Genomic DNA, 27758 nt, shown 5'->3' with positions numbered 1-27758 from the left:
TGGAAATACAAGCTGCTTTTGCATTACATTCATACATATGTAGTTGTGGCAGTTCTCCGCACGGGGACGATATAGACCGTGACACTGAGGGTCCTATGTGGTACGTCCACGCTCCTCCCAGTTTTAGTAGACGGGTTGAATCATCATCCTCATACAAAGAGAGAACGAACGGTTCAAGCGACGATCTATTTTATCCCTATATCCAACAATATTCAGCCTACAGTCTTAAGTTGTATTTTGTGGTGCTTGGGAAATTCTCGACGGGGATTTCTTGCCTTGGATCTTTGTTTAAAAATCACCTAATGGAAATATGCCTGCACCACTGAGGACGTCTATTGTTTCCTATCTGGTGATCGTGTTGCTGGAGTATTGTTGGGAAGCGGAGTCTGTGCAGCTTTCCTATTCCGTGTTCGAGGAAGTGAATCCTGGAACATCAGTTGGAAATATCGCTAAGGATTTAAACCTCAGCCTCCAGGATTTGGAATCACGTATGTTTCAGATTGTTAGTGGGTCAAAGAGGAAATATTTTGAGGTGAATGTAAAGAGCGGCGTTCTCTACGTTAATGAAAGAATAGACAGAGAGGAGCTGTGTGCGAAAGCCACAAAATGCACTGTCAGTGTCGAAGCTGTGATAAACAACCCACTGAAGCTGTATCGCTTAGAAATAAATATACAAGATGTGAACGACAACGACCCGTTATTCACGGAAAAGACTCAAATTATAGACATAGCAGAGAATACTCTGCCTGGAATGAAATTCGCGTTGTCGGAGGCCGTCGATGCAGATGTAGGCAAGAACACGGTCAATGCGTTTAAATTAACACCGAACGAATATTTTTCTATCGCAACAAACAAAGGAGGCGAAAGCGTGTCGGCTGAGTTAGTATTACAAAAGGCGCTGGATCGAGAAAACAGCCTGTGATACACCTCACTGTCACCGCTATAGATGGAGGGACTCCCCCGAGATCTGGTACATCGCAGGTCACTATACACGTTTTGGACATTAACGATAACCCTCCTGTGTTTAATAGTCCCTTGTACAAAACTCGTATATTTGAGAATACGCCACTCGGAACAACGGTGATAACTCTAAATGCAACCGATGCAGACGAAGGGGCAAACGGAGAGATTGTGTATTCCTTAAGAAGTAAAGGCCAGGATCACATATTGGAATTTTTTCATATCGATCCCATTACGGGTGCGATAATGGTCAAAGCTAATGTCGATTTTGAGGAACACACTGCGTTTGAGATCCGCGCAGAGGCAAACGATAAAGCTCAGCCACCGATGTCTGCACACTGTAAAGTGCTGGTTGAAGTAATTGATGTAAATGACAACGCTCCCGGGATAACGGTGACGTCACTTCTCAATAATGTAAAGGAGGACGCTGATGTAGGTACAGCTATTGCACTTGTCTCTGTACTGGACAAGGATGGAGGAAGAAATGGTGAAGTTAAATGTAAAATCTTGAATCAGGTTCCTTTTAAACTAGAGACGAACTATAAAAACTACTATTCTTTAGTTGTTGACGGGGCTCTAGACAGAGAAATTCCCTCCTCCTACAACGTCACCATATCAGCCACCGATGACGGGACCCCACCTCTTTCCAACACGAATGTTATTACTGTTCACGTTTCTGATATAAATGATAACTCTCCTCGTTTCCAAGAAACTGTGGTTAATGTCTATGTAAAAGAAAACAGTAAAGTTGGGGTAGTTATTAATACGGTATCTGCATTTGATGCTGACATTGACCAGAATGGCCAGGTGCGATATTCATTTCTCGAGAGTAATACTAATTCAGCGACAGTGTCCACAATGGTTAACATCAACTCAGAGACAGGAGATATAATCAGTCTGCAGTCGTTTAACTTCGAGGAGTTGAAAACGTTTCAGTTTAAAGTTCAGGCCACAGACTCTGGTGTTCCTCCGCTCAGCAGCAACGTGACTGTGAACGTTTTTATCCTGGATGAGAATGACAACAGTCCTACGGTTCTTTCTCCATACTCTGAGCACGGCTCCGTTAACAGTGAGAGCATCCCCTATTCTGCTGAAGCGGGATACTTTGTGGCAAAGATCAGGGCTGTAGACGCAGACTCTGGATACAACGCGCTGCTTTCGTATCACCTCTCTGAGCCCAAAGGAAACAACCTCTTCCGGATCGGAACCAGCACCGGGGAAATCAGGACTAAGAGGAGAATGAGTGACAATGACCTGAAAACTCACCCCTTGGTGGTGCTGGTTTCTGATAACGGAGAACCCTCCCTGTCAGCTACTGTGTCTATAGATGTGGTGGTGGTTGAGAGCACAGCTGACATCCAGACTCAGTTCAGACATGTGCCCACAAAGGACGATGGCTTCTCTGATTTAAACCTGTATCTGCTGATCGGCATCGTGTCGGTGTCAGTCATCTTCCTGCTGAGTCTCATCATTTTAATAGCTGTCAAATGCCACAGGACAGACAGCAGCTTCAGCAGGTACAGCGCCCCAATGATCACCACCCACCCTGACGGTAGCTGGTCTTACTCTAAAGCTACTCAGCAGTATGACGTCTGCTTCAGCTCAGACACGCTCAAGAGTGACGTAGTGGTTTTCCCCGCACCGTTTCCGCCTGCAGATGCGGAACTGATCAGTATAAACGGAGGAGACACTTATAGCAGGACTCAGACTTTACCAAACAAAGACAAGGTAAGAGACAATCAATCAGTGCAAATTTTGTCTTTCATGTATACCATTAGCTGCTTTGCGTAAAACAAAATACCTGCATTCAAAATTAAACGAAACCTACATTTTTAAAATAGACAATTTAAGAAATAAATTAAGGCGTGAGTTCCATCCCCCTTATAAAGGACAACGAAATATATCTACCTCTCAGCAATATGACAATCCTTCCGTAAATATCGACAGTAATACTCTAATGGAAAAAAATCTCTCCTTGGTGCTGTCAACTTTCTTCGTCCCTCGGTCTACAGCAAGTGACTCACTTATAAGGTGGACTTTTATTTAACGTTTTCAGGTTACTTATTATTTGTCTATGTCCTATGGTCCTGAGATGGAAGTCGTTGAAAGTAGCATCAGTTTAATGCATCTCTGCAGTTTATAGCCTGAATGTACGGCGCTCTCCGTGGCGCTGAAATGAGTCTAAGCAACCTTTGGAATCTCGGACCTTTCTGAATATCTATTGTTTAACCATTTAAATTCAAAGGTAAAAAACAAAACATTGTGAGTGGTATAATTGTATTCTGTTTAGCTGATTATTTGCTTCACAATTTAACTCATTTATTTTTATAGAAGAATCTTGCCTGAAATTCCTGAAATTAAGGGGTAAGGGTCTCTTACTGGACACACTGCATCAGTTGAAAGTTATTTTACACTTGAAGTGATCCGTACATTTTCAAATATATAACTGAAAACGTTCAGGATTAAATATTAAAATGCGTAACATGAATTATGACACTAAAAATAATCTTTGATTTTGTGTTCATACATCGAAACTATTGTGTGAACCATTTGTGTTGACGTGTGAGTCGTTTACCACGTGATGTCGCTCGAGACCATAGATTTATTTTTTGGATTGTGTGTGTGAAACTCCTCCCTGCACGGGAGACCTTAAACCGTCAGTTGAGAGAAGACACTGGGGTTGTAGGTGGCGAGACGGGCTGCTGCTGCCGCTGGATATTCGTGTTTATGACGGATATACATACATAAACTGGACGTAAACGACTAGCGGGGATCTAATGTTCATTGTACAACGATGGAAAACGATATACACGCCTGGATTCATATCTTTGCGCTGCTTTGTCTTTGTGACTGGTCCGCTGCACAGTTATCTTACTCCATTTCAGAGGAGGCGAACAAAGGCACGGTGGTGGGGAATATCGCAAAGGATTTGAACTTGAATGCACAGGATCTAGAAACGAGGGATCTACGAATTGTTTCGAGTTACCGTGAGAAATATTTTGACGTGAATTTGCGGACCGGGAACCTGTTTGTCGACGAGAGAATAGACCGAGAAGAGCTTTGTCCGAACACAGCACAATGCTCCCTGAGAATACAGGCTGTTTTAAGCAATCCAATGAATGCACACCGCATTGAGGTTAGTGTGGTAGATATAAATGATAACTCGCCAGAATTCATTGAACAGTTTTATTGGTTAAACATCTCGGAATCGCTGTCAGCGGGAGAGCGATATCTTCTCCCCATAGCAGTAGATGCAGACATCGGTGGCAACTCAGTGAAGACGTACAAGCTGAGTCAAAATGAACATTTCTCTCTGGACGTGCAAAGCGGCGGAGAACACGGAGTGTCCGCTGAGTTAGTGCTGCAGAAAGCTTTGGATCGAGAGAAACAGTCGCTAATTCCGCTTATTCTGACGGCTGTGGATGGAGGAAAACCTCCGAGATCGGGTACACTCAAAATAAATGTTAATGTTTTAGATGCCAATGATAATCCGCCCATTTTTAGCAAGACGCTTTATAAAGTGCGTGTCAAAGAAAACGCGACTCCCGGTTCACTCATTATTAAGTTAAATGCAACCGATGCAGACGAGGGCATGAACAGTAAGATCCTGTATTCATTTCTCAAACGAGGTAATATTGATCCATCAAGTATTTTTGAACTAAATTCAGAAACTGGAGAAATTACTGTGAAGGGAACATTAGATTATGAAGAGACTCCTGCTTATGAGGTCAGAGTTCAGGCGATGGATCAAGGCACCTCTCCTCGTAGCGCACATGCCAAATTATTGATAGAGATAATTGATGTGAATGACAATGCCCCAGAGATATCAGTGACGTCACTGATGACGCCTGTCAAAGAAGACGCAGAGCTGGGGACAGTAGTTGCTTTTCTCACAGTGAGTGATACAGATGGAGGAAACAATGGTGTAGTTAACTGTAAGGTAGAGGGCTCTGTTCCGTTTAAACTCAAATCCAACTACAAAAATGACTTTTCATTAGTAGTAGATGGACCATTGGACAGAGAAAACACTTCTCTTTACAATGTCACCATTACAGCTGCAGATGAAGGAATTCCACCTCTGTCCAGCATCAGGGTCATTACTGTTCATGTTTCTGATGTCAATGACAATGCACCTCGTTTCATGGAGCCTGTGATAAAAATTTATGTGAAAGAAAACAGTCCAACAGGATCCATTATTTATACGATAAATGCTTCTGATCCTGATTTGGACAGTAATGCAAAGCTGACTTACAGGTTGTTAGATAAGTCTCAAAAAAATATTCCAATTTCATCTATTGTAAACATCAACTCAGAGACAGGAGATATAGTCAGTTTGCAGGCCTTTAACTTCGAGGAGTTGAAAACGTTTCAGTTTAAAGTTCAGGCCACAGACTCTGGTGTTCCTCCGCTCAGCAGCAACGTGACTGTGAACGTTTTTATCCTGGATGAGAATGACAACAGTCCTACGGTTCTTTCTCCATACTCTGAGCACGGCTCCGTTAACAGTGAGAGCATCCCCTATTCTGCTGAAGCGGGATACTTTGTGGCAAAGATCAGGGCTGTAGACGCAGACTCTGGATACAACGCGCTGCTTTCTTATCACCTCTCTGAGCCCAAAGGAAACAACCTCTTCCGGATCGGAACCAGCACCGGGGAAATCAGGACTAAGAGGAGAATGAGTGACAATGACCTGAAAACTCACCCCTTGGTGGTGCTGGTTTCTGATAACGGAGAACCCTCCCTGTCAGCTACTGTGTCTATAGATGTGGTGGTGGTTGAGAGCACAGCTGACATCCAGACTCAGTTCAGACATGTGCCCACAAAGGACGATGGCTTCTCTGATTTAAACCTGTATCTGCTGATCGGATCGTGTCGGTGTCAGTCATCTTTCTGCTGAGTCTCATCACTTTAATAGCTGTCAAATGCCACAGGACAGACAGCAGCTTCAGCAGGTACAGCGCCCCGATGATCACCACCCACCCTGACGGAAGCTGGTCTTACTCTAATGCTACTCAGCAGTATGACGTCTGCTTCAGCTCAGACACGCTCAAGAGTGACGTAGTGGTTTTCCCGCACAGTTTCCGCCTGTAGATGCGGAACTGATCAGTATTAATGAGGGAGACACGTTCAACAGGACTCAGACTTTACCCAACAAAGACAAGGTAGGCAATTTGTGCTGGATGCTTGGAAAATGTAACAATGACAAAAACACAAGATTTCCTATCTGTTTATTATTTTAAGCAATACAGCAGAAATCCAATAACATCATAAATTAGGCAAAAAAATACTATCAGTCTGACAATCTATTGCACTTGTTGCATCAACTAATCTAACCTTTCATGACAGTATGTGTGTACTTTAATGAAACTAAATGTTTTATATTGTTTGCTGGATCACAAGTATAACTATTTCTAGCCCTTTCAGATTTGACGCCATGTATTTTGTCACTTTGGCGGTCTTGAGCAAGATTCCACGTATCAACTTTTTAAAAGTAAAATGGTTATGGTGCTTTGGGAGGATTGAACTTGTTCATTGTCAGTATTTTGATATTACTCTCTGCCGGGAGAACGCTGCCTTTGTGTCTTTCAGCTGAAAAACATGATTCTTTCATTCATGTTGGCAACATTCTAGTAGTGATTACACAAATTCAAGATGGTTTTGTCTGAACTGAAACAGTGATTGCATTGGTGCTGAGCTTGTAACCTCATATGAAACAGGTTTAACTAAGCTGAGGTTTTGCAAAGCCTCCTTAAACTGAATGCAGTGAAAATTCGCTGTCCATGGTGCTAGACTTACTGATGGTTGTATGTGGTTTCGTTACCATGCTGGAAAAAAACATGATCTCTTTAATTTATGCCTCATTCCTAAAATGGGCAATGTAAAGTATGGTATTACATTTCATTGTAATCTTATTTCTGGGTATGTTGGAGTATTTGTACTTTACAATTACTCGTTCAGCCACTAAAATGTTTAGCTTTTCCATCCACTAGTGGTTGTCACATCAAATATTCAAAAGGTAAATCTAATAATTTCTGTCATTCATAAAGTTTTGAATGAGATGACCATGTGTTACACGCTGGGTTGTATTTCATTTCCCATCATTCACCGCATGAGGTCGCAGGAGACCGTAACCATGAATGTGTGCGTGTATGTCCAAAACTCCTCCTGCTGAGGAAAAAAGATATCGTCATCAGCCTTAGTACACCCACGGAAGGTTCCGTCACGAGCAGGGCAGGAGCTTCGCCACAACAATCTAGCTTTGGGTGGAAATATCACTGCTGAGGATACATGATCGACTGGGCTCAGTTCTTATGTTGTATCAACAATGTATATCCGACGAAGTGAGCTCATCTGGATTCACGTCGTAACGTTCTTTTGTCTTTGTGACTGGACCGCCTCGCGGTTATCCTACTCGATTTCCGAGGAGGTGAACAAAGGCACTGTAGTGGGAATATCGCAAAGGATTTAAACGTTAACCTGCAGGAACTGGAGGCCAGAGATCTGCGTATTGTTTCGAGTTACAGTAAGAAATATTTTGACGTGAATTTGCGGACCGGAAACATCTTTGTCGACGAGAGAATAGACCGAGAAGAGCTGTGTCCTAATTTGGAAAAATGCTTGTTGAAAATACAAGCTGTTTTAAACAACCCCATGACTGCACACCGCGTAGAGATCAATGTTTTGGATGTAAACGACAACCCACCTGCTTTTATTGAAAACACGTATTTTTTGAATATTTCTGAATCATCGTTGACGGGAGAGCGATATCTTCTCCCCATAGCAGTAGATGCAGACATCGGCGGCAACTCAGTGAAGACGTACAAGCTGAGTCAAAATGAACATTTCTCTCTGGATGTGCAAAGCGGTGGAGAACACGGAGTGTCCGCTGAGTTAGTGCTGCAGAAAGCTTTGGATCGAGAGAAACAGTCGGTAATTAAACTTGTCCTGACGGCTGTAGATGGAGGCAGACCGCCTAGATCCGGATCTATACAATTAATTGTTTATGTAATAGACGTCAATGATAACATACCAACTTTCAGTAAATCTCTTTATAAAGTGCGTGTAAAAGAAAATGCGTCTCCCGGTTCACTTGTAATTAAATTAAATGCAACCGATGCAGACGAGGGCATGAACAGTAAGATCCTGTATTCTTTGATCAAACGAGGTAATATTGATCCATCAACTATTTTTGATCTAAATTCAGAAACTGGAGAAATTACTGTGAAGGGAACATTAGATTATGAAGAGACTCCTGCTTATGAGGTCAGAGTTCAGGCGATGGATCAAGGTCCTGTTCCTCGTAGCGCACATGCCAAATTATTGATAGAGATAATTGATGTGAATGACAATGCCCCAGAGATATCAGTGACTTCACTGATGACGCCTGTAAAAGAAGACGCAGAGCTGGGGACAATAGTTGCTTTTCTCACAGTGAGTGATAAAGATGGAGGAAACAATGGTGTAGTTAACTGTAAGGTAGAGGGCTCTATTCCGTTTAAACTCAAGTCCAACTACAAAAATGACTATTCATTAGTAGTAGATGGACCATTGGACAGAGAAAATACTTCTCTTTACAATGTCACCATTACAGCTGCAGACGAAGGAATTCCACCTCTGTCCAGCACCAGGGTCATTACTGTTCATGTTTCTGATGTCAATGACAACGCACCTCGTTTCATGGAGCCTGTGATAAAAATTTATGTCAAAGAAAACAGTCCAACAGGATCCATTATTTATACGATAAATGCATCTGATCCTGATTCGGAAAGTAATGCAAAGCTGACTTACAGGTTGTTAGATAACTCTCAAAAAAATATTCCAATTTCATCTATTGTAAATATCAACTCAGAGACAGGAGATATAGTCAGTTTGCAGGCCTTTAACTTCGAGGAGTTGAAAACGTTTCAGTTTAAAGTTCAGGCCACAGACTCTGGTGTTCCTCCGCTCAGCAGCAACGTGACTGTGAACGTTTTTATCCTGGATGAGAATGACAACAGTCCTACGGTTCTTTCTCCATACTCTGAGCACGGCTCAGTTAACAGTGAGAGCATCCCCTATTCTGCTGAAGCGGGATACTTTGTGGCAAAGATCAGGGCTGTAGACGCAGACTCTGGATACAACGCGCTGCTTTCTTATCACCTCTCTGAGCCCAAAGGAAACAACCTCTTCCGGATTGGAACCAGCACCGGGGAAATCAGGACTAAGAGGAGAATGAGTGACAATGACCTGAAAACTCACCCCTTGGTGGTGCTGGTTTCTGATAACGGAGAACCCTCCCTGTCAGCTACTGTGTCTATAGATGTGGTGGTGGTTGAGAGCACAGCTGACATCCAGACTCAGTTCAGACATGTGCCCACAAAGGACGATGGCTTCTCTGATTTAAACTTGTATCTGCTGATCGGGATCGTGTCGGTGTCAGTCATCTTTCTGCTGAGCCTCATCACTTTAATAGCTGTCAAATGCCACAGGACAGACAACAATTTCAGCAGGTACAGCGCCCCAATGATCACCACCCACCCTGACGGAAGCTGGTCTTACTCTAATGCTACTCAGCAGTATGACGTCTGCTTCAGCTCAGACACGCTCAAGAGTGACGTAGTGGTTTTCCCCGCACAGTTTCCGCCTGTAGATGCGGAGCTGATCAGTATTAATGAGGGAGACACGTTCAACAGGACTCAGACTTTGCCCAACAAAGACAAGGTAGGCAATTTGTGCTGGATGCTTGGAAAATGTAACAATGACAAAAACACAAGATTTCCTATCTGTTTATTATTTTAAGCAATACAGCAGAAATCCAATAACATCATAAATTAGGCAAAAAAATACTATCAGTCTGACAATCTATTGCAATTGTTGCATCAACTAATCTAACTTTTCATGACAGTATGTGTGTACTTTAAGGAAACTAAATGTTTTACATTGTTTGCTGGATCACAAGTATAACAATTTATAGCCCTTTCAGATTTGACGCCATGTAAATCTACCTCCGACGGTTTTGAGCAAGATTCCACGTATCAACTTTTTAAAAGTAAAATGGTTATGGTGCTTTGGGAGGATTGAACTTGTTCATAGTCAGTATTTTGATATTACTCTCTGCCGGGGAGAACGCTGCCTTTGTGTCTTTCAGCTGAAAAACATGATTCTTTCATTCATGTTGTCAAAATTCTAGTAGTGATTACACAAATTCAAGATGGTTTTGTCTGAACTGAAACAGTGATTGCATTGGTGCTGAGCTTGTAACGTCATATGAAACAGGTTTAAATAAGCTGAGGTTTTGCAAAGTCTCCTCAAACTGAATGCAGTGAAAATTCGCTGTCCATGGTGCTAGACTTACTGATGGTTGTATGTGGTTTCGTTACCATGCTGGAAAAAAACATGTTCTCTTTAATTCATGCCTCATTCTTAAAATGGGCAATGTAAAGTATGGTATTAAATTTCATTGTAATCTTATTTCTGGGTATGTTGGAGTATTTGTACTTTACAATTACTCGTTCAGCCACTAAAGTGTTTAGCTTTTCCATCCACTAGTGGTTGTCACATCAAATATTCAAAAGGTAAATCTAATAATTTCTGTCATTCATAAAGTTTTGAATGAGATGGCCATGTGTTACACACTGGGTTGTATTTCATTTCCCATCATTCACCGCATGAGGTCGCAGGAGACCGTAACCATGAATGTGTGCGTGTACGTCCAAAACTCCTCCCTGCTGAGGAAAAATGATATCGTCATCAGCCCTTAGTACACCCACGGAAGGTTCCGTCACGAGCAGGGCAGGAGCTTCGCCACAACAATCTAGCTTTGGGTGGAAATATCACTGCTGAGGATACATGATCGACTGGGCTCAGTTCTTATGTTGTATCAACAATGTATATCCGACGAGAAAGTGAGCTCATCTGGATTCACGTCGTAACGTTCTTTTGTCTTTGTGACTGGACCGCCTCGCAGTTATCCTACTCGATTTCCGAGGAGGTGAACAAAGGCACTGTAGTGGGGAATATCGCAAAGGATTTAAACGTTAACCTGCAGGAACTGGTGGCCAGAGATCTGCGCATTGTTTCGAGTTACAGTAAGAAATATTTTGACGTGAATTTGCGGACCGGAAACATCTTTGTCGACGAGAGAATAGACCGAGAAGAGCTTTGTTCAAATGTGGAAAAATGCTTGTTGAAAATACAAGCTGTTTTAAACAACCCCATGACTGCACACCGCGTCGAGATCAATGTTTTGGATGTAAACGACAACCCACCTGCTTTTATTGAAAACACGTATTATTTGAATATTTCTGAATCATCGTTGACGGGAGAGCGATATCTTCTCCCCATAGCAGTAGATGCAGACATCGGTGGGAATTCAGTGAAGACGTACAAGCTGAGTCAAAATGAACATTTCTCTCTGGATGTGCAAAGCGGTGGAGAACACGGAGTGTCCGCTGAGTTAGTGCTGCAGAAACCTTTGGATCGAGAGAAACAGTCGGTAATTAAACTTGTCCTGACGGCTGTTGACGGAGGCAGACCGCCTAGATCCGGATCTATACAATTGATTGTTAATGTAATAGACGCCAATGATAACATACCAACTTTCAGTAAATCTCTTTATAAAGTGCGTGTAAAAGAAAACGCGAATCCCGGTTCACTTGTAATTAAGTTAAATGCAACCGATGCAGACGAGGGCATGAACAGTAAGATCCTGTATTCTTTGATCAAACGAGGTAACGTTGATCCATCAAGTATTTTTGATCTAAATACAGAAACTGGAGAAATTACTGTGAAGGAACATTAGATTATGAGGAGACTCCTGCTTATGAGGTCAGAGTTCAAGCGATGGATCAAGGCACCTCTCCTCGTAGCGCACATGCTAAATTATTGATAGAGATAATTGATGTGAATGACAATGTCCCAGAGATATCAGTGACGTCACTGATGACGCCTGTAAAAGAAGACGCAGAGCTGGGGACAATAGTTGCTTTTCTCACAGTGAGTGATACAGATGGAGGAAACAATGGTGTAGTTAACTGTAAGGTAGAGGGCTCTGTTCCTTTTAAACTCAAGTCCAACTACAAAAATGACTATTCATTAGTAGTAGATGGACCATTGGACAGAGAAAACACTTCTCTTTACAATGTCACCATTACAGCTGCAGACGAAGGAATTCCACCTCTGTCCAGCACCAGGGTCATTACTGTTCATGTTTCTGATGTCAATGACAACGCACCTCGTTTCATGGAGCCTGTGATAAAAATTTATGTGAAAGAAAACAGTCCAACAGGATCCATTATTTATACGATAAATGCTTCTGATCCTGATTTGGACAGTAATGCAAAGCTGACTTACAGGTTGTTAGATAACTCTCAAAAAAATATTCCAATTTCATCTATTGTAAACATCAACTCAGAGACAGGAGATATAGTCAGTCTGCAGGCTTTTAACTTCGAGGAGTTGAAAACGTTTCAGTTTAAAGTTCAGGCCACAGACTCTGGTGTTCCTCCGCTCAGCAGCAACGTGACTGTGAACGTTTTTATCCTGGATGAGAATGACAACAGTCCTACGGTTCTTTCTCCATATTCTGAGCACGGCTCCGTTAACAGTGAGAGCATCCCCTATTCTGCTGAAGCGGGATACTTTGTGGCAAAGATCAGGGCTGTAGACGCAGACTCTGGATACAACGCGCTGCTTTCTTATCACCTCTCTGAGCCCAAAGGAAACAACCTCTTCCGGATCGGAACCAGCACCGGGGAAATCAGGACTAAGAGGAGAATGAGTGACAATGACCTGAAAACTCACCCTTGGTGGTGCTGGTTTCTGATAACGGAGAACCCTCCTATCAGCTACTGTGTCTATAGATGTGGTGGTGGTTGAGAGCACAGCTGACATCCAGACTCAGTTCAGACATGTGCCCACAAAGGACGATGGCTTCTCTGATTTAAACCTGTATCTGCTGATCGGGATTGTGTCGGTGTCAGTCATCTTTCTGCTGAGCCTCATCACTTTAATAGCTGTCAAATGCCACAGGACAGACAGCAGTTTCAGCAGGTACAGCGCCCCAATGATCACCACCCACCCTGACGGGAGCTGGTCTTACTCTAATGCTACTCAGCAGTATGACGTCTGCTTCAGCTCAGACACGCTCAAGAGTGACGTCGTGGTTTCCCGCACAGTTTCCGCCTGTAGATGCAGAGCTGATCAGTATTAATGGGGAGACACGTTCAACAGGACTCAGACTTTGCCCAACAAAGACAAGGTAGGCAATTTGTGCTGGATGCTTGGAAAATGTAACAATGACAAAAACACAAGATTTCCTAACTGCTTATTATTTTAAGCAATACAGCAGAAATCCAATGACATCATAAATTAGGGAAAGAAATACTATCAGTCTGACAATCTATTGCACTTGTTGCATCAACTAATCTAACTTTTCATGACAGTATGTGTAGTACTTTAAGGAAACTAAATGTTTTATATTGTTTGCTGGATCACAAGTATAACAATTTCTAGCCCTTTCCCAATTGACGCCATGTAAATCTACCTCCGGCGGTTTTGAGCAAGATTCCACGTATCAACTTTTTAAAAGTAAAATGGTTATGGTGCTTTGGGAGGATTGAACTTGTTCATAGTCAGTATTTTGATATTACTCTCTGCGGGAGAACCCTGCGTTTGTGTCTTTCAGCTGAAAAACATGATTATTTTATTCATGTTGGCAACATTCTAGTAGTGATTACAAGAATTCAACTTGGTTTTGTCTGAACTGAAACAGTGATTGCATTGGTGCTGAGCTTGTAACCTCATATGAAACAGGTTTAACTAAGCTGAGGTTTTGCAAAGTCTCTTCAAACTGAATGCAGTGAAAATTCGCTGTCCATGGTGCTAGACTTACTGATGGTTGTATGTGGTTTCGTTACCATGCTGGAAAAAACATGATCTCTTTAATTTATGCCTCATTCCTAAAATGGGCAATGTAAAGTATGGTATTAAATTTCATTGTAATCTTATTTCTGGTATGTTGGAGTATTTGTACTTTACAATTACTCGTTCAGCCACTAAAGTGTTTAGCTTTTCTATCCACTAGTGGTTGTCACATTAAATATTCAAAAGGTAAACCTAATAATTTCTGTCATTCATAAAGTTTGGAATGAGATGACCATGTGTTACACGCTGGGTTGTATTTCATTTCCCATCATTCACCGCATGAGGTCGCAGGAGACCGTAACCATGAATGTGTGCGTTTACGTCCAAAACTCCTCCTGCTGAGGAAAAAAGAAATCGTCATCAGCCTTAGTACACCCACGGAAGGTGCCGTGACGAGCAGGGCAGGAGCTTCGCCACAACAATCTAGCTTTGGGTGGAAATATCACTGCTGAGGATAAATGATCGACTGGGCTCAGTTCTTATGTTGTATCAGCAATGTATATCCGACGAGAAAGTGAGCTCATCTGGATTCACGTCGTAACGTTCTTTTGTCTTTGTGACTGGACCGCCTCGCAGTTATCCTACTCGATTTCCGAGGAGGTGAACAAAGGCACTGTAGTGGGGAATATCGCAAAGGATTTAAACGTTAACCTGCAGGAACTGGTGGCCAGAGATCTGCGTATTGTTTCGAGTTACAGTAAGAAATATTTTGACGTGAATTTGCGGACCGGAAACATCTTTGTCGACGAGAGAATAGACCGAGAAGAGCTTTGTCCTAATGTGGAAAAATGCTTGTTGAAAATACAAGCTGTTTTAAACAACCCCATGACTGCACACCGCGTAGAGATCAATGTTTTGGATGTAAACGACAACCCACCTGCTTTTATTGAAAACACGTATTATTTGAATATTTATGAATCATCATTGACGGGAGACGATATCTTCTCCCCATAGCAGTAGATGCAGACACCGGTGGGAATTCAGTAAAGACGTACACGCTGAGTCAAAATGAACATTTCTCTCTGGATGTGCAAAGCGGTGGAGAACACGGAGTGTCCGCTGAGTTAGTGCTGCAGAAAGCTTGGATCGAGAGAAAGAGTCGGTAATTAAACTTGTCCTGACGGTCGTAGATGGAGGCAGACCGCCTAGATCCGGATCTATAGAATTAATTGTTAATGTAATCGACGTCAATGATAACATCCACTTTCAGTAAATCTCTTTATAAAGTGCGTGTCAAAGAAAACGCGTCTCCTGGTTCACTTGTAATTAAGTTAAATGCAACCGATGCAGACGAGGGCATGAACAGTAAGATCCTGTATTCTTTGATCAAACGAGGTAACGTTGATCCATCAAGTATTTTTGATCTAAATTCAGAAACTGGAGAAATTACTGTGAAGGGAACATTAGATTATGAGGAGACTCCTGCTTATGAGGTCAGAGTACAAGCTATGGATCAAGGTCCTGTTCCTTGTAGCACCGCCTAATTATTGATAGAGATAATTGATGTGAATGACAATGCCCCAGAGATATTAGTGACGTCACTGATGACGCCTGTAAAAGAGCAGAGCTGGGGACAGTAGTTGCTTTTCTCACAGTGAGTGATACAGATGGAGGAAACAATGGTGTAGTTAACTGTAAGGTAGAGGGCTCTGTGCCGTTTAAACTCAAGTCCAACTACAAAAATGACTATTCATTAGTAGTAGATGGACCATTGGACAGAGAAAAACACTTCTCTTTACAATGTCACCATTACAGCTGTAACGAAGGAATTCCATCTCTGTCCAGCACCAGGGTCATTACTGTTCATGTTTCTGATGTCAATGACAACGCACCTCGTTTCATGGAGCCTGTGATAAAAATTTACGTGAAAAACAGTCCAACAGGGTCCATTATTTATACAATAAATGCTTCTGATCCTGATTTGGACAGTAATGCAAAGTTGACTTACAGGTTGTTAGATAACTCTCAAAAAATATTCCAATTTCATCGATTGTAAACATCAACTCAGAAACAGGAGATATAATCAGTTTGCAGGCCTTTAACTTCGAGGAGTTGAAAACGTTTCAGTTTAAAGTTCAGGCCACAGACTCTGGTGTTCCTCCGCTCAGCAGCAACGTGACTGTGAACGTTTTTATCCTGGATGAGAATGACAACAGTCCTACGGTTCTTTCTCCATATTCTGAGCACGGCTCCGTTAACAGTGAGAGCATCCCTATTCTGCAGAAGCGGATACTTTGTGGCAAAGATCAGGGCTGTAGACGCAGACTCTGGATCCAACGCGCTGCTTTCTTATCACCTCTTGACCCAAAGGAAACAACCTCTTCCGAATCGGAACCAGCACCGGGAAATCAGGACTAAGAGGAGAATGAGTGACAATGACCTGAAAACTCACCCCTTGGTGGTGCTGGTTTCTGATAACGGAGAACCCTCCCTGTCAGCTACTGTGTCTATAGATGTGGTGGTGGTCGAGAGCACAGCTGACATCCAGACTCAGTTCAGACATGTGCCCACAAAGGACGATGGCTTCTCTGATTTAAACCTGTATTTGCTGATCGGGATCGTGTCGGTGTCAGTCATCTTTCTGCTCAGCCTCATCACTTTAATAGCTGTCAAATGCCACAGGACAGACAGCAGTTTCAGCAGGTACAGCGCCCCAATGATCACCACCCACCCTGACGGGAGCTGGTCTTACTCTAATGCTACTCAGCAGTATGACGTCTGCTTCAGCTCAGACACGCTCAAGAGTGACGTCGTGGTTTTCCCTGCACAGTTTCCGCCTGTAGATGCGGAACTGATCAGTATTAATGAGAGACACGTTCAACAGGACTCAGACTTTGCCCAACAAAGACAAGGTAGAATTTGTGCTGGATGCTTGGAAAATGTAACAATGACAAAAACACAAGATTTCCTAACTGCTTATTATTTTAAGCAATACAGCAGAAATCCAATAACATCATAAATTAGGCAAATAAATACTATCAGTCTGACAATCTATTGCACTTGTTGCATCAACTAATCTAACTTTTCATGACAGTATGTGTGTACTTTAAGGAATCTAAATGTTTTATATTGTTTGCTGGATCACAAGTATAACAATTTCTAGCCCTTTCCCAATTGACGATGTAAATCTACCTCCAGCGGTTTTGAGCAAGATTCCACGTATCAACTTTTTAAAAAAGTAAAATGGTTATGGTGCTTTGGGAGGATTGAACTTGTTCATAGTCAGTATTTTGATATTACTCTCTGCCGGGAGAACGCTGCCTTTGTGTCTTTCAGCTGAAAAACATTATTATTTTATTCATGTTGGCAACATTCTAGTAGTGATTACAAGAATTCAACATGGTTTTGTCTGAACTGAAACAGTGATTGCATTGGTGCTGAGCTTGTAACCTCATATGAAACAGGTTTAACTCTGCTGAAGTTCGCAATGCCTTCTAAAAATGAATGAAGTGAAAATGCGCTGTCCATGGTGCTAGACTTACTGATGGTTGTATGTGGTTTCGTTACCATGCTGGAAAAAACGTGATCTCTTTAATTTATGCCTCATTCCTAAAATGGGCAATGTAAAGTATGGTATTACATTTCATTGTAATCTTATTTCTGGGTATGTTGGAGTATTTGTACTTTACAATTACTCGTTCAGCCACTAAAGTGTTTAGCTTTTCCATCCACTAGTGGTTGTCACATCAAATATTCAAAAGGTAAACCTCTAAATAATTTCTGTCATTCATAAAGTTTGGAATGAGATGACCATGTGTTACACGTTGTATTTTACCATCATTCACCGCATGAGGTCGCAGGAGACCGTAACCATGAATGTGTGCGTTTACGTCCAAAACTCCTCCCTGCTGAGGAAAAAAATCGTCATCAGCCTTAGTACACCCACGGAAGGTGCCGTGACGAGCAGGGCAGGAGCTTCGCCACAACAATCTAGCTTTGGGTGGAAATATCACTGCTGAGGATAAATGATCGACTGGGCTCAGTTCTTATGTTGTATCAGCAATGTATATCCGACGAGAAAGTGAGCTCATCTGGATTCACGTCGTAACGTTCTTTTGTCTTTGTGACTGGACCGCCTCGCAGTTATCCTACTCGATTTCCGAGGAGGTGAACAAAGGCACTGTAGTGGGAATATCGCAAAGGATTTAAACGTTAACCTGCAGGAACTGGTGGCCAGAGATCTGCGCATTGTTTCGAGTTACAGTAAGAAATATTTTGACGTGAATTTGCGGACCGGAAACATCTTTGTCGACGAGAGAATAGACCGAGAAGAGCTTTGTTCAAATGTGGAAAAATGCTTGTTGAAAATACAAGCTGTTTTAAACAACCCCATGACTGCACACCGCGTAGAGATCAATGTTTTGGATGTAAACGACAACCCACCTGCTTTTATTGAAAACACGTATTATTTGAATATTTCTGAATCATCGTTGACAGCAGAGCGATATCTTCTCCCCATAGCAGTAGATGCAGACATCGGTGGGAATTCAGTGAAGACGTACAAGCTGAGTCAAAATGAACATTTCTCTCTGGATGTGCAAAGCGGTGGAGAACACGGAGTGTCCGCTGAGTTAGTGCTGCAGAAACCTTTGGATCGAGAGAAACAGTCGGTAATTAAACTTGTCCTGACGGCTGTTGACGGAGGCAGACCGCCTAGATCCGGATCTATACAATTGATTGTTAATGTAATAGACGCCAATGATAACATACCAACTTTCAGTAAATCTCTTTATAAAGTGCGTGTAAAAACGCGAATCCCGGTTCACTTGTAATTAAGTTAAATGCAACCGATGCAGACGAGGGCATGAACAGTAAGATCCTGTATTCTTTGATCAAACGAGGTAACGTTGATCCATCAAGTATTTTTGATCTAAATACAGAAACTGGAGAAATTACTGTGAAGGGAACATTAGATTATGAGGAGACTCCTGCTTATGAGGTCCGAGTTCAAGCGATGGATCAAGGCACCTCTCCTCGTAGCGCACATGCTAAATTATTGATAGAGATAATTGATGTGAATGACAATGTCCCAGAGATATCAGTGACGTCACTGATGACGCCTGTAAAAGAAGACGCAGAGCTGGGGACAATAGTTGCTTTTCTCACAGTGAGTGATACAGATGGAGGAAACAATGGTGTAGTTAACTGTAAGGTAGAGGGCTCTGTTCCTTTTAAACTCAAGTCCAACTACAAAAATGACTATTCATTAGTAGTAGATGGACCATTGGACAGAGAAAACACTTCTCTTTACAATGTCACCATTACAGCTGCAGACGAAGGAATTCCACCTCTGTCCAGCACCAGGGTCATTACTGTTCATGTTTCTGATGTCAATGACAACGCACCTCGTTTCATGGAGCCTGTGATAAAAATTTATGTGAAAACAGTCCAACAGGATCCATTATTTATACGATAAATGCTTCTGATCCTGATTTGGACAGTAATGCAAAGCTGACTTACAGGTTGTTAGATAACTCTCAAAAAAATATTCCAATTTCATCTATTGTAAATATCAACTCAGAGACAGGAGATATAATCAGTCTGCAGGCTTTTAACTTCGAGGAGTTAAAAACGTTTCAGTTTAAAGTTCAGGCCACAGACTCTGGTGTTCCTCCGCTCAGCAGCAACGTGACTGTGAACGTTTTTATCCTGGATGAGAATGACAACAGTCCTACGGTTCTTTCTCCGTACTCTGAGCACGGCTCCGTTAACAGTGAGAGCATCCCTATTCTGCTGAAGCGGATACTTTGTGGCAAAGATCAGGGCTGTAGACGCAGACTCTGGATACAACGCGCTGCTTTCTTATCACCTCTCTGAGCCCAAAGGAAACAACCTCTTCCGGATCGGAACCAGCACCGGGAAATCAGGACTAAGAGGAGAATGAGTGACAATGCCTGAAAACTCACCCCTTGGTGGTGCTGGTTTCTGATAACGGAGAACCCTCCCTATCAGCTACTGTGTCTATAGATGGGTGGTGGTTGAGAGCACAGCTGACATCCAGACTCAGTTCAGACATGTGCCCACAAAGGACGATGGCTTCTCTGATTTAAACCTGTATCTGCTGATCGGGATTGTGTCGGTGTCAGTCATCTTTCTGCTGAGCCTCATCACTTTAATAGCTGTCAAATGCCACAGGACAGACAGCAGTTTCACAGGTACAGCGCCCCAATGATCACCACCCACCCTGACGGGAGCTGGTCTTACTCTAATGCTACTCAGCAGTATGACGTCTGCTTCAGCTCAGACACGCTCAAGAGTGACGTCGTGGTTTTCCCCGCACAGTTTCCGCCTGTAGATGCAGAGCTGATCAGTATTAATGAGGGAGACACGTTCAACAGGACTCAGACTTTGCCCAACAAAGACAAGGTAGGCAATTTGTGCTGGATGCTTGGAAAATGTAACAATGACAAAAACACAAGATTTCCTAACTGCTTATTATTTTAAGCAATACAGCAGAAATCAAATAACATCATTAATTGGAAAAGAAATACTATCAGTCTGACAATCTATTGCACTTGTTGCATCAACTAATCTAACTTTTCATGACAGTATGTGTGTACTTTAAGGAATCTAAATGTTTTATATTGTTTGCTGGATCACAAGTATAACAATTTCTAGCCCTTTCCAATTATTGACGTGTAAATCTACCTCCGGCGGTTTTGAGCAAGATTCCCCGTATCAACTTTTTAAAAGTAAAATGGTTATGGTGCTTTGGGAGGATTGAACTTGTTCATAGTCAGTATTTTGATATTACTCTCTGCCGGGGAGAACCCTGCGTTTGTGTCTTTCAGCTGAAAAACATGATTATTTTATTCATGTTGGCAACATTCTAGTAGTGATTACAAGAATTCAACTTGGTTTTGTCTGAACTGAAACAGTGATTGCATTGGTGCTGAGCTTGTAACCTCATATGAAACAGGTTTAACTAAGCTGAGGTTTTGAAAGTCTCTTCAAACTGAATGCAGTGAAAATTCGCTGTCCATGGTGCTAGACTTACTGATGGTTGTATGTGGTTTCGTTACCATGCTGGAAAAAAACATGATCTCTTTAATTTATGCCTCATTCCTAAAATGGGCAATGTAAAGTATGGTATTAAATTTCATTGTAATCTTATTTCTGGTATATGTTGGAGTATTTGTACTTTACAATTACTCGTTCAGCCACTAAAGTGTTTAGCTTTTCTATCCACTAGTGGTTGTCACATTAAATATTCAAAAGGTAAACCTAATAATTTCTGTCATTCATAAAGTTTGGAATGAGATGACCATGTGTTACACGCTGGGTTGTATTTCATTTCCCATCATTCACCGCATGAGGTCGCAGGAGACCGTAACCATGAATGTGTGCGTTTACGTCCAAAACTCCTCCCTGCTGAGGAAAAAAGAAATCGTCATCAGCCTTAGTACACCCACGGAAGGTGCCGTGACGAGCAGGGCAGGAGCTTCGCCACAACAATCTAGCTTTGGGTGGAAATATCACTGCTGAGGATAAATGATCGACTGGGCTCAGTTCTTATGTTGTATCAGCAATGTATATCCGACGAGAAAGTGAGCTCATCTGGATTCACGTCGTAACGTTCTTTTGTCTTTGTGACTGGACCGCCTCGCAGTTATCCTACTCGATTTCTGGAGGAGGTGAACAAAGGCACTGTAGTGGGGAATATCGCAAAGGATTTAAACGTTAACCTGCAGGAACTGGAGGCCAGAGATCTGCGTATTGTTTCGAGTTACAGTAAGAAATATTTTGACGTGAATTTGCGGACCGGAAACATCTTTGTCGACGAGAGAATAGACCGAGAAGAGCTTTGTCCTAATGTGGAAAAATGCTTGTTGAAAATACAAGCTGTTTTAAACAACCCCATGACTGCACACCGCGTCGAGATCAATGTTTTGGATGTAAACGACAACCCACCTGCCTTTATTGAAAACACGTATTATTTCAATATTTATGAATCATCATTGACGGGAGAGCGATATCTTCTCCCCATAGCAGTAGATGCAGACATCGGTGGGAATTCAGTAAAGACGTACAAGCTGAGTCAAAATGAACATTTCTCTCTTGATGTGCAAAGCGGTGGAGAACACGGAGTGTCCGCTGAGTTAGTGCTGCAGAAAGCTTTGGATCGAGAGAAACAGTCGGTAATTAAACTTGTCCTGACGGCTGTAGATGGAGGAAGACCGCCTAGATCCGGATCTATAGAATTAATTGTTAATGTAATAGACGTCAATGATAACATACCAACTTTCAGTAAATCTCTTTATAAAGTGCGTGTAAAAGAAAATGCGTCTCCCGGTTCACTTGTAATTAAGTTAAATGCAACCGATGCAGACGAGGGCATGAACAGTAAGATCCTGTATTCTTTGATCAAACGAGGTAACGTTGATCCATCAAGTATTTGATCTAAATTCAGAAACTGGAGAAATTACTGTGAAGGGAACATTAGATTATGAGGAGACTCCTGCTTATGAGGTCAGAGTACAAGCTATGGATCAAGGTCCTGTCTCTCGTAGCACACTTGCCAAATTATTGATAGAGATAATTGATGTGAATGACAATGCCCCAGAGATATTAGTGACGTCACTGATGACGCCTGTAAAGAAGACGCAGAGCTGGGGACAGTAGTTGCTTTTCTCACAGTGAGTGATACAGATGGAGGAAACAATGGTGTAGTTAACTGTAAGGTAGAGGGCTCTGTGCCGTTTAAACTCAAGTCCAACTACAAAAATGACTATTCATTAGTAGTAGATGGACCATTGGACAGAGAAACACTTCTCTTTACAATGTCACCATTACAGCTGTAGACGAAGGAATTCCATCTCTGTCCAGCACCAGGGTCATTACTGTTCATGTTTCTGATGTCAATGACAACGCACCTCGTTTCATGGAGCCTGTGATAAAAATTTACGTGAAAGAAAACAGTCCAACAGGGTCCATTATTTATACAATAAATGCTTCTGATCCTGATTTGGACAGTAATGCAAAGTTGACTTACAGGTTGTTAGATAACTCTCAAAAATATTTCAATTTCATCGATTGTAAACATCAACTCAGAAACAGGAGATATAATCAGTTTGCAGGCCTTTAACTTCGAGGAGTTGAAAACGTTTCAGTTTAAAGTTCAGGCCACAGACTCTGGTGTTCCTCCGCTCAGCAGCAACGTGACTGTGAACGTTTTTATCCTGGATGAGAATGACAACAGTCCTACGGTTCTTTCTCCATATTCTGAGCACGGCTCCGTTAACAGTGAGCGCATCCCTATTCTGCAGAAGCGGGATACTTTGTGGCAAAGATCAGGGCTGTAGACGCAGACTCTGGATACAACGCGCTGCTTTCTTATCACCTCTCTGAGCCCAAAGGAAACAACCTCTTCCGAATCGGAACCAGCACCGGGGAAATCAGGACTAAGAGGAGAATGAGTGACAATGACCTGAAAACTCACCCCTTGGTGGTGCTGGTTTCTGATAACGGAGAACCCTCCCTGTCAGCTACTGTGTCTATAGATGTGGTGGTTGTCGAGAGCACAGCTGACATCCAGACTCAGTTCAGACATGTGCCCACAAAGGATGATGGCTTCTCTGATTTAAACCTGTATTTGCTGATCGGGATCGTGTCGGTGTCAGTCATCTTTCTGCTCAGCCTCATCACTTTAATAGCTGTCAAATGCCACAGGACAGACAGCAGTTTCAGCAGGTACAGCGCCCCAATGATCACCACCCACCCTGACGGGAGCTGGTCTTACTCTAATGCTACTCAGCAGTATGACGTCTGCTTCAGCTCAGACACGCTCAAGAGTGACGTCGTGGTTTTCCCTGCACAGTTTCCGCCTGTAGATGCGGAACTGATCAGTATTAATGAGGGAGACACGTTCAACAGGACTCAGACTTTGCCCAACAAAGACAAGGTAGGCAATTTGTGCTGGATGCTTGGAAAATGTAACAATGACAAAAACACAAGATTTCCTAACTGCTTATTATTTTAAGCAATACAGCAGAAATCCAATAACATCATAAATTAGGCAAATAAATACTATCAGTCTGACAATCTATTGCACTTGTTGCATCAACTAATCTAACTTTTCATGACAGTATGTGTGTACTTTAAGGAATCTAAATGTTTTATATTGTTTGCTGGATCACAAGTATAACAATTTCTAGCCCTTTCCCAATTGACGACGTGTAAATCTACCTCCGGCGGTTTTGAGCAAGATTCCACGTATCAACTTTTTAAAAGTAAAATGGTTATGGTGCTTTGGGAGGATTGAACTTGTTCATAGTCAGTATTTTGATATTACTCTCTGCCGGGGAGAACGCTGCCTTTGTGTCTTTCAGCTGAAAAACATTATTATTTTATTCATGTTGGCAACATTCTAGTAGTGATTACAAGAATTCAACATGGTTTTGTCTGAACTGAAACAGTGATTGCATTGGTGCTGAGCTTGTAACCTCATATGAAACAGGTTTAACTAAGCTGGAAGGTTTCGCAATGCCTTCAAACTGAATGAAGTGAAAATGCGCTGTCCATGGTGCTAGACTTACTGATGGTTGTATGTGGTTTCGTTACCATGCTGGAAAAAAACATGATCTCTTTAATTTATGCCTCATTCCTAAAATGGGCAATGTAAAGTATGGTATTACATTTCATTGTAATCTTATTTCTGGGTATGTTGGAGTATTTGTACTTTACAATTACTCGTTCAGCCACTAAAGTGTTTAGCTTTTCCATCCACTAGTGGTTGTCACATCAAATATTCAAAAGGTAAACCTAATAATTTCTGTCATTCATAAAGTTTGGAATGAGATGACCATGTGTTACACGCTGGGTTGTATTTCATTTCCCATCATTCACCGCATGAGGTCGCAGGAGACCGTAACCATGAATGTGTGCGTTTACGTCCAAAACTCCTCCCTGCTGAGGAAAACAAGAAATCGTCATCAGCCTTAGTACACCCACGGAAGGTGCCGTGACGAGCAGGGCAGGAGCTTCGCCACAACAATCTAGCTTTGGGTGGACATATCACTGCTGAGGATACATGATCGACTGGGCTAAGTTCTTATGTTGTATCAGCAATGTATATCCGACGAGAAAGTGATCTCATCTGGATTCACGTCGTAACGTTCTTTTGTCTTTGTGACTGGACCGCCTCGCAGTTATCCTACTCGATTTCCGAGGAGGTGAACAAAGGCACTGTAGTGGGGAATATCGCAAAGGATTTAAACGTTAACCTGCAGGAACTGGTGGCCAGAGATCTGCGTATTGTTTCGAGTTACAGTAAGAAATATTTTGACGTGAATTTGCGGACCGGAAACATCTTTGTCGACGAGAGAATAGACCGAGAAGAGCTTTGTCCTAATGTGGAAAAATGCTTGTTGAAAATACAAGCTGTTTTAAACAACCCCATGACTGCACACCGCGTAGAGATCAATGTTTTGGATGTAAACGACAACCCACCTGCTTTTATTGAAAACACGTATTATTTGAATATTTATGAATCATCATTGACGGGAGAGCGATATCTTCTCCCCAGCAGTAGATGCAGACACCGGTGGGAATTCAGTAAAGACGTACACGCTGAGTCAAAAACATTTCTCTCTGGATGTGCAAAGCGGTGGAGAACACGGAGTGTCCGCTGAGTTAGTGCTGCAGAAAGCTTTGGATCGAGAGAAAGAGTCGGTAATTAAACTTGTCCTGACGGTCGTAGATGGAGGCAGACCGCCTAGATCCGGATCTATAGAATTAATTGTTAATGTAATCGACGTCAATGATAACATACCCACTTTCAGTAAATCTCTTTATAAAGTGCGTGTCAAAGAAAACGCGTCTCCTGGTTCACTTGTAATTAAGTTAAATGCAACCGATGCAGACGAGGGCATGAACAGTAAGATCCTGTATTCTTTGATCAAACGAGGTAACGTTGATCCATCAAGTATTTTTGATCTAAATTCAGAAACTGGAGAAATTACTGTGAAGGAACATTAGATTATGAGGAGACTCCTGCTTATGAGGTCAGAGTACAAGCTATGGATCAAGGTCCTGTTCCTCGTAGCACACTTGCCAAATTATTGATAGAGATAATTGATGTGAATGACAATGCCCCAGAGATATTAGTGACGTCACTGATGACGCCTGAAAGAAGACGCAGAGCTGGGGACAGTAGTTGCTTTTCTCACAGTGAGTGATACAGATGGGGAAACAATGGTGTAGTTAACTGTGAGAGGGCTCTGTGCCGTTTAAACTCAAGTCCAACTACAAAAATGACTATTCATTAGTAGTAGATGGACCATTGGACAGAGAAAACACTTCTCTTTACAATGTCACCATTACAGCTGTAGACGAAGGAATTCCATCTCTGTCCAGCACCAGGGTCATTACTGTTCATGTTTCTGATGTCAATGACAACGCACCTCGTTTCATGGAGCCTGTGATAAAATTTACGTGAAAGAAAACAGTCCAACAGGATCCATTATTTATACAATAAATGCTTCTGATCCTGATTTGGACAGTAATGCAAAGTTGACTTACAGGTTGTTAGATAACTCTCAAAAAAATATTCCAATTTCATCGATTGTAAACATCAACTCAGAAACAGGAGATATAATCAGTTTGCAGGCCTTTAACTTCGAGGAGTTGAAAACGTTTCAGTTTAAAGTTCAGGCCACAGACTCTGGTGTTCCTCCGCTCAGCAGCAACGTGACTGTGAACGTTTTTATCCTGGATGAGAATGACAACAGTCCTACGGTTCTTTCTCCATATTCTGAGCACGGCTCCGTTAACAGTGAGAGCATCCCCTATTCTGCAGAAGCGGGATACTTTGTGGCAAAGATCAGGGCTGTAGACGCAGACTCTGGATACAACGCGCTGCTTTCTTATCACCTCTCTGAGCCCAAAGGAAACAACCTCTTCCGAATCGGAACCAGCACCGGGGAAATCAGGACTAAGAGGAGAATGAGTGACAATGACCTGAAAACTCACCCCTTGGTGGTGCTGGTTTCTGATAACGGAGAACCCTCCCTGTCAGCTACTGTGTCTATAGATGTGGTGGTTGTCGAGAGCACAGCTGACATCCAGACTCAGTTCAGACATGTGCCCACAAAGGATGATGGCTTCTCTGATTTAAACCTGTATTTGCTGATCGGGATCGTGTCGGTGTCAGTCATCTTTCTGCTCAGCCTCATCACTTTAATAGCTGTCAAATGCCACAGGACAGACAGCAGTTTCAGCAGGTACAGCGCCCCAATGATCACCACCCACCCTGACGGGAGCTGGTCTTACTCTAATGCTACTCAGCAGTATGACGTCTGCTTCAGCTCAGACACGCTCAGAGTGACGCCGTGGTTTTCTCCACAGTTTCCGCCTGTAGATGGAACTGATCAGTATTAATGAGGAACACGTTCAACAGGACTCAGACTTTGCCCAACAAAGACAAGGTAGGCAATTTGTGCTGGATGCTTGGAAAATGTAACAATGACAAAAACACAAGATTTCCTAACTGCTTATTATTTTAAGCAATACAGCAGAAATCCAATAACATCATAAATTAGGCAAATAAATACTATCAGTCTGACAATCTATTGCACTTGTTGCATCAACTAATCTAACTTTTCATGACAGTATGTGTGTACTTTAAGGAATCTAAATGTTTTATATTGTTTGCTGGATCACAAGTATAACAATTTCTAGCCCTTTCCCAATTGACGACGTGTAAATCTACCTCCGGCGGTTTTGAGCAAGATTCCACGTATCAACTTTTTAAAAGTAAAATGGTTATGGTGCTTTGGGAGGATTGAACTTGTTCATAGTCAGTATTTTGATATTACTCTCTGCCGGGGAGAACGCTGCCTTTGTGTCTTTCAGCTGAAAAACATTATTATTTTATTCATGTTGGCAACATTCTAGTA

The 27758-nt window shown here is 42.2% G+C and overlaps 2 protein-coding genes and 4 pseudogenes across 9 annotated transcripts in view; all 6 read left to right on the top strand.

The window, feature by feature from the left end:
- The window catches only part of LOC118112000 (protocadherin alpha-C2), a 169813-nt gene that overhangs the window by 93496 nt on the left and 48559 nt on the right, over positions 1 to 27758 (top strand). The gene's annotated exons all lie outside the window — the stretch shown is intronic.
- zgc:123181 (uncharacterized protein LOC735300 homolog) lies at positions 51 to 1023 on the top strand. Its single transcript, XM_047340553.1, has one exon. The coding sequence runs from the start codon at positions 311 to 313 to the stop codon at positions 920 to 922; it is 612 nt and encodes a 203-aa protein (XP_047196509.1). The 5' UTR covers positions 51 to 310; the 3' UTR covers positions 923 to 1023.
- On the top strand, positions 7171 to 10099 carry LOC124852067 (annotated as a pseudogene).
- Positions 10414 to 13291, top strand: LOC118112048 (annotated as a pseudogene).
- Positions 14221 to 19747, top strand: LOC124852101 (annotated as a pseudogene).
- Positions 24371 to 27240, top strand: LOC124852100 (annotated as a pseudogene).

Source organism: Hippoglossus stenolepis, chromosome 7 (genome assembly GCF_022539355.2).
Source record: "Hippoglossus stenolepis isolate QCI-W04-F060 chromosome 7, HSTE1.2, whole genome shotgun sequence".
Taxonomy (NCBI): Eukaryota; Metazoa; Chordata; class Actinopteri; order Pleuronectiformes; family Pleuronectidae; genus Hippoglossus; species Hippoglossus stenolepis.
The sequence above is the reverse complement of the archived record's forward strand: the minus strand, read 5'-3'. Positions and strand labels throughout refer to the sequence as shown.

Excerpts from the sequence above, each read along its gene's own strand:
- zgc:123181 (XM_047340553.1), top strand. The coding sequence starts at position 311 with ATGCCTGCACCACTGAGGACGTCTATTGTTTCCTATCTGGTGATCGTG.